General features: G+C 44.9%; 1 protein-coding gene across 6 annotated transcripts in view; it reads left to right on the top strand.

Annotated features, from left to right (window-relative positions):
• MEGF11 (multiple EGF like domains 11) overlaps window positions 1-7,611 on the top strand; it is a 410,516-nt gene that overhangs the window by 321,103 nt on the left and 81,802 nt on the right. For all 6 annotated transcript variants that reach the window (XM_029575259.1, XM_029575262.1, XM_029575263.1 and 3 more), the window contains 3 exons: window positions 2,319-2,439; window positions 3,397-3,560; window positions 4,279-4,381. In XM_029575259.1, coding sequence (XP_029431119.1) covers window positions 2,319-2,439; window positions 3,397-3,560; window positions 4,279-4,381 — 388 coding nt within the window. The remainder of the gene's footprint in view (window positions 1-2,318; window positions 2,440-3,396; window positions 3,561-4,278; window positions 4,382-7,611) is intronic.

Below are 7,611 nucleotides of genomic sequence, written 5' to 3'. Positions count from 1 at the left end.
CTATGCTAGGCAGTCAGGCAGCGAGTGAGTGGTTCGTTTCTTGAATTTGGGGATGGCACAAGGCAGTCTGGCAGTGAGTGGTTCGGTTCATGGCGGGAGATGCTGGGGATTGGCGAGGCGATTGGGTAGTGAGGGGTCCAGACACATAAAATAAGTGAACCAGTTCAAAAGGAGGGAGGCGGTCGAGAAGTGAGTGCGCGGGTTCACAGGGAGGAAGGTGATCGGGCAGTGAGTGGTCTGGATCATGGAAGAGGGAGGCGATCGGGCAGTGAGTGGTCTGGATCATGGGGAGGGAGGCGATCGGGAAGTGAGTGCGCGGGTTCACAGGGAGGAAGGCGATCGGGCAGTGAGTGGTCTGGATCATGGGGAGGGAGGCGCTCAAGAAGTGAGTGTGCGGGTTCACAGGGAGGAAGGCGATCGGGCAGTGAGTGGTCTAGATCATGGGGAGGGAGGCGGTCAAGAAGTGAGTGCGCAGGTTCACAGGGAGGAAGGTGATCGGGCAGTGAGTGGTCTGGATCATGGAAGAGGAAGGCGATCAGGAAGTGAGTGTGTGGTTTCACAGGGAGGAAGGCGATTGGGCAGTGAGTGGTCTGGATCATGGAAGAGGAAGGCGATCGGGAAGTGAGTGCGTGGTTTCACAGGGAGGAAGGCGATTGGGCAGTGAGTGGTCTGGATCATAGAAGAGGGAGGCGATCGGGCAGTGAGTGGTCTGGATCATGGGGAGGGAGGCGGTCAAGAAGTGAGTGCACGAGTTCACAGGGAGGAAGGCGATTGGGCAGTGAGTGGTCTGGATCATAGAAGAGGGAGGCGATCGGGCAGTGAGTGGTCTGGATCATGGGGAGGGAGGTGGTCGAGAAGTGAGTGCACAGGTTCACAGGGAGGAAGGCGATCGGGCAGTGAGTGTTCTGGATCATGGGGAGGGAGGCTCAGTTTCTGGAAGAGGGAGCCAGGCGGCAGCTCTCTGTGCATGCGAGCCTGTGACATTGTGCCTCCATGTGCGACCCCAAGGACTGTTGGTGGTAGTGAGGGGATATCTTTGCAAGAAGAGTCATCCCTCACTGACTTATGCTTTCTGCCCGCACACCTACGTAAAAATACAAACAAGAGGGCGAAAGGCACGCGTGCTCAAGCGTGTTCTCACCCGTTTTGCGCCCTGCATCGTCACCTGTCCCCGCGCAGTAGCTTGTGATGTATTAGTGAACAGCAAGTGCTCTGGGCTTTAAGGCCATCTGCCCCACCCACTCTTCTCCCCTTCTGGCAAGACGCCCAAAAAACGTACACGCCAAAAAAGGAGCCCAATCGGGCATGAAAACCGCCCAGCTGGCAACTCTGGCTCCAAGTTCCCTCTTCCTCTCCTGCTGCCTGCGGGCTGCCTGGAAGGGGAGGGGCTGGAACAGGAAGCACATCTAACTGATCTGGTTTTCAGGATGTCCATAATGAATATGCATAGCATAGATTTGCATACATTGGAGATCTAGTGAATGCAAATCTATTCCATGCATATTCATTGTGGCAATGCTGAAAACCCCACTGGGTAGTCCTACATACAGGGGAGGGTTGGGAAATGTGCCCGAGCATAGGCTCCTGGGGCTGCCCCCAAATTGCTTGCTGCACTCTAGGCCGTAGCCTAAAGATCCGGCCCTGAGCAGGACCATGAGAAACGCAAAACACGGGGAACAGAAGTTTAAACGAAGCAAAGGCGATAGAGTTGGGGGTTAGTTTATACCAATTAACCAAGCTATGGCACCAAGATGGAGCCTCGATGGGCAAGGGGGAGATGAAGGTAAATTACAGCTCAGAAATGGATGATCACGCGAGAGCCTGGGCCTGTCAGAGAGCAGAGAGAAGGAGCAAGGTCACATAGATTCATCAGACAAGAGGGTTCAGGATCTGGAGACGAAACAGATGGGGAAAGGGGAGAGTGGGAGGAGAGTGGAGACCAAGGATGTCAAAGCAGAAGAAAGAGAGAGAATGGGGAGAGGAAGGTGGAAATGCAGAATCCGTGAATAGCATCAGGCTGGTCCCTTTCTGCTTCTGCTTGGCCAGAGCTGTGTTTAGCTGCCCTGCAGAAGAGTTGCAAGGAGATGTCACCAAGCATTACTCGCAGCTCTGTGCCTTAGCAGATTTGCATCCAGTTACTCCAGCAGGGTCCTGTCCTAGTATGGGTGCACTCGTTCCTGCCGCTCTTCACCCGGAGCCGCCTGCTAACTGTTTGTGTATCGTGGAAAATAATAGATGTAAGGGCCTGCGCTATCAGGCACCAACTCCTTCAGGTTAGGAATCTGAGTGGGCTTTCTTGGTTTTGTGTCGCTGTGCAGGGAGAGGACTGTTCTCTGACCTGTGCGGCTGGAACATACGGCGCCAGCTGTTTGTCAGCTTGTAACTGCGAGAACGAAGCTCTCTGCTCTGCAATGGATGGGGCCTGCGCGTGCAGAGAAGGTAATGTGATGATGATATCTGGGGACACAAATAGTAAGTGATGATGATATCCGGGGACATAAATAGTAAGTGATGATGATATCTGGGGACACAAATAGTAAGTGATGATGATATCGGGGGACACAAATACTAAGTGATGATGATATCGGGGGACACAATTAGTAAGTGATGATGGTATCCGGGGTCACAATTAGTAAGTGATGATGATATCTGGGGACACAAATAGTAAGTGATGATGATATCGGGGGACACAAATACTAAGTGATGATGATATCGGGGGACACAATTAGTAAGTGATGATGATATCCGGGGACACAAATAGTAAGTGATGATGATATCTGGGGACACAAATAGTAAGTGATGATGATATCGGGGGACACAAATACTAAGTGATGATGATATCGGGGGACACAATTAGTAAGTGATGATGATATCTGGGGACACAAATAGTAAGTGATGATGATATCCGGGGACACAAATAGTAAGTGATGATATCGGGGGACACAATTAGTAAGTGATGATGATATCTGGGGACCCAAATAGTAAGTGATGATGATATCGGGGGACACAAATAGTAAGTGATGATGATATCGGGGAGCTCTCTGCTCTCCAGTGGATGGGGCCTGCGCGTGCAAAGAAGGTAATGTGATGATGATATCTGGGGACACAATAGTAGGGAGCAAGGGTTATTTATTGTTTACGCTTGATTATTTGCTTTATACCAAATCCCCAAAGTAGGTTACAATTTAAAAACAAATAACAACAACTCAATATAGTAATACCCCACCTTCCTTCCATCCTAATGCCACTAATACAACAAATCATGCATGTCAAAATGATCTAAAAATATACCACATCAAATAAATCTGACAATTAAACACATTTAGTCTGAGAAACACTTAATTTCCTGAGCTGCTGACATGTCTGACTGTGTTTTTGTCCTGTGCCTGTGTTTAGGGTGGCAGGGCGTGGATTGCTCCATTCCGTGTTCCAGTGGCACTTGGGGTCTTAATTGTGATCAGAGCTGCCAGTGTGCCAATGGGGCAGCCTGCAGCCCGGTGGATGGCTCCTGTACGTGTGCACCGGGGTGGCTTGCAGAGCACTGTGATCAGCCTTGTCCAGTGAGTTCAGCTATTTTTGCTTATCTCAGCAGCAGAGTGTTAGAAAGGGGCAGGAGTTGGTGGAGGTCAAGCCTGTTAGACTATATTGCACCACCACCAAACCTCTCCAGCATCTCTTGCTGTTGTAGAATTCCTGCAGATTATATTACTGGGTTTTCTTTTCCTGTAATCAGAACCGTAAACAATATTCTGGGTTTTGGAATTCATAATGTTGCTTTAGCCACTGGCTCACTTTATATTTGAGTACAGTTCAGTTGCATTGTGATGTCATTGGCTATGTTGCAGCTGCCTGGGCATTGGCCAGAGCCCCAGGAGATATGGTGATGTCACAGCATTACATCATAGATGACTGACTACTGGCTTGTTGTATAATAGTCATGAAATGCACAGTTGCATTGACCTGAATAATGCTAATTAATGAATGCACATTATGCTTCTAACATTTAACATAGATACCACTTCCCACATTTTCTTCATACCTCAATTATGGAATATATGGAATTGCATAAAAATTAACATACCAATATGATGTGAGTTGGAAAGCGCTAAGCAGGGACCAATTATCTTTTGAACTACACCCGTCTGCTTTATACTATAAATTCTAAATGATTGTGTTTATTGTGGGTGATTTACATGAGTTCATTGCAGTGCAAGTCACTGAGCATCAGACATATCAGAGACTGGGAGTGACCACTTAAAGAGTTTTTCTTTTTGGAAGGATGGTGCATATGGCCTGAACTGCTCCGAAGACTGTGACTGTGGCCATGCAGATGGGTGTCATCCAGTTAGTGGCTACTGCCGTTGTCTTGCGGGCTGGACGGGTAAGTGAACTAATGGACCCAGGGCATCATGGGTAGCAGGCTGAATCCAAAAAAAGAAAGAAGAGGCACATTCTTAGTGGAGAGTGCCTTCTGTCCTTGGACAGCCTAGCACAGAGTCAGGACTGACAGACAGCATTCTTTAGGCATCTGCTAGTTTTTAGTAAGTTTTTGTACAGAAACCATGTAATGTTAAATGGCACATCGGAGCGTGCGATCTCTCTGAGGGTTTGGCATTTTTCTATCTCTCAGCAGGTTTATTCCTTGTTGATAGTTTGATTGTAAATATTTTTCCTGGCATTTAGTATTTGATTGCTATCTCTTTAGACTCCAAGTTTTTAAAAATGATTTCCCCTTGTATTATTAAATTAAGGCAAAGACAAGGAGCCAAAATGCACACCCAAGGAAACGTGAAGGGAAATGGGGGGGAGGGGGCACAAAATAAACCAGGTAGTCCAGAGTTCAGAGTAATCGGCTTTCCTTCTGAAGATTTCACCTTTGACTCCGGCACGAGCCGTGTTTCGCAAGCACGGTGTTTGAAGGGAGAGGCAACCATCTACAAGCGCAAGAGCAAACATTAAATCAGAAAACTGTAGGGCACAAAAAGAAGGCATCAGGACATACTTGAATGAAAATCTAGTGCAGTGATCTAATGCAATAGGAGCTGTGTAACATAAACGCTTCATAACGTCTAGAACCACAATTTGGAGAAAATAATTAAGCTCTGGAATTCATTGTTGAAGGATGAGGTAAAGGCAGTTAGTGTAGCTGGGTTTTAAAAAGTTTGAATAAGTTCCTGGAGGAAACGTCCATAAACAGATAAGAACATAAGAACATAAGAAAATGCCATACTGGGTCAGACCAAGGGTCCATCAAGCCCAGCATCCTGTTTCCAACAGTGGCCAATCCAGGCCATAAGAACCTGGCAAGTACCCAAAAACTAAGTCTATTCCATGTAACCATTGCTAATGGCAGTGGCTATTCTCTAAGTGAACTTAATAGCAGGTAATGGACTTCTCCTCCAAGAACTTATCCAATCCTTTTTTAAACACAGCTATACTTACTGCACGAACCACATTCTCTGGCAACAAATTCCAGTAATAGACAGTTTTAATGATAGTTTACAAATTACTAGTCATAGATCTGCAGTTTCATGTTTTAGTTCTTTCAGAACTCTGGGATGTATACCATCTGGTCCAGGTGATTTGCTATTCTTTAGTTTATCAATGTGCCCTATTACATCTTCCAGGTTCCCTATGATTTATTTCAGTTCCTCTGAATCATCATAACATAAGAACATTGAATACTGTTTCTGGCATGAGTATCTACCTCCAAATTACTGTTCATATCTGCATCAGAGGAATCAATTAATTCTTTTTTATTACTGGCCAGACTCAAACTTGTCACTAAACTTTCAGGCTGAAATGAAATGGTCTATAAAGTAATAAGGAAGAATTAATTCATTCCCCTGATGCAGATTTGAACTCAAAATACAACCTGTATTGTGATTATGGTCTATGGAATTACAAAGATGAATGAATGACTGATTAAGATAAGTACATTTCAAGGATTTTATTTGCATTCCAAAATCTAAAAAATATTGGAACTGAATTTGGACTGATGATTATCCAAAAATCAAGGAAGGTTGTATAACCAGTAGTGTTTAGTTTGATCCACTAATAATTTATTAACTGTATGAACAGTAATTTGATGGTTGTTGTTTTGACAAACACAGTAGGACACCCTTATGTTTGCATGAGTATCTACCTAACATCCTCCTCAGTAAATACTGAAGCAAAGAATTCATTTAGGGGTAGATTGTCCCCACACTTTGAATTCAGATTCTGTCCTTGTCTTCACCACCTCCACTGGGAAACTGTTCCATGCATCCACCACCTTTTCCGTAAAGAACTCTTTCCTGTAAGAATTTGCTGATTGCTTTCTAGCCCAGAGCTGGTGCACCATTTCAGGCTGTGAAGGGTTACATTGGATAGGAAAACGTTTATATAGAAACACCAAACCTTCTGAATGTTTTCAGCAAGGTTGCACAAGTGCTACTGGGGTCTCCAGTTGTTAGCTCTGTTGTCCGTGCACTTTTAGTAAAGAGAGAGACTTGTCTGATGTTCTTATAGTAATTCAGACTATGAACTCTGGTAGCTCAGCAGTAGAGAAATGTTAAGCAGGGTGAGAGTGTGAGGAGGTTTCCCCTGCTGGGTTCCCTTTCTAGCATCCGGGAACTGGTTGATGACATTAAGAGCGCGCGCCCCTTCTGACCGGTTTGGAAGCACCTCCATATCGCATTTTCTGGGTTTCTACATCTGACAAGGGCAAGAAGAGAAAAGGTACTTTTAGATGAATCCCTCTTGCATCTCACTCTACCCCTCGACTTACCCAACCAGGCTTAGAAACTTTTAATTTTGCTAGTTCAGTTGGACCAAGGGAGCTTGGAGCCTGCAGTTCTTTTGGCTCCGCTCCTACAGAGTTATCGCTCTCTCTTAGTCCCTCTGGCCAAACCCTACACAGGTGCCTAATCCATCTCCTTTGGATCCTGGGGAAGGAATGGTGGATCCTATTAGGTCCCTGGTTCCTTCCCCGAAGGTGAGGTCCCAAGAGGATCGAGGTCTTTTACCAGCTATACCTCACAAAATGGATAAACCTGTTGAAATAACGTTGGATTCTCTTTGGACAGCAATCACTAATTTGGAGTCAGTTCATTCCTTGCGAATAGATAATGTTTTGGGATCCTATGGGAATTTATCTGCACAAATTAAGGAGCATTCACAGAAAATTACAGAATTGGAGAGTCAAATTACAAATGTTGTAACTGATTGTAATAATCTATTTGATACTACTGTGTCCCTGATTAGAGATAATCAATCTTTGCATAGGAAGATTGAAAAAAATGGGTAATTACTCTAAGAGGTTTAATTTGAGATTCTTTAATTTCCCTCGTTGTTCTCTGATTTTTCCATTGGAGATGATCACAAAGTTTTATACTGACTTTTTGAAAGTCTCTAAAGAGGCTCTTCCTGAGATTGTGAAAGCTTATTATCTTCCAGATGTTAAATCTATTGTTCATGTTGAGGTTAAGGATAGAGAACTTGATGCTAGAGAAAAATTGTTAAAATGTAACAGTATTTTTGGAAGAATCTAATTTCGATGCTAAAGACAGGGCTACTCTTCTTGTAGTTTTTGCTCATGAATGTGATAAACAGTGGACTTTAAACATTTTC

The sequence above is a fragment of the Rhinatrema bivittatum genome, chromosome 13 (assembly GCF_901001135.1).
Source record: "Rhinatrema bivittatum chromosome 13, aRhiBiv1.1, whole genome shotgun sequence".
Taxonomy (NCBI): domain Eukaryota; kingdom Metazoa; phylum Chordata; class Amphibia; order Gymnophiona; family Rhinatrematidae; genus Rhinatrema; species Rhinatrema bivittatum.
This window is presented reverse-complemented; position numbering and strand designations above follow the sequence as displayed.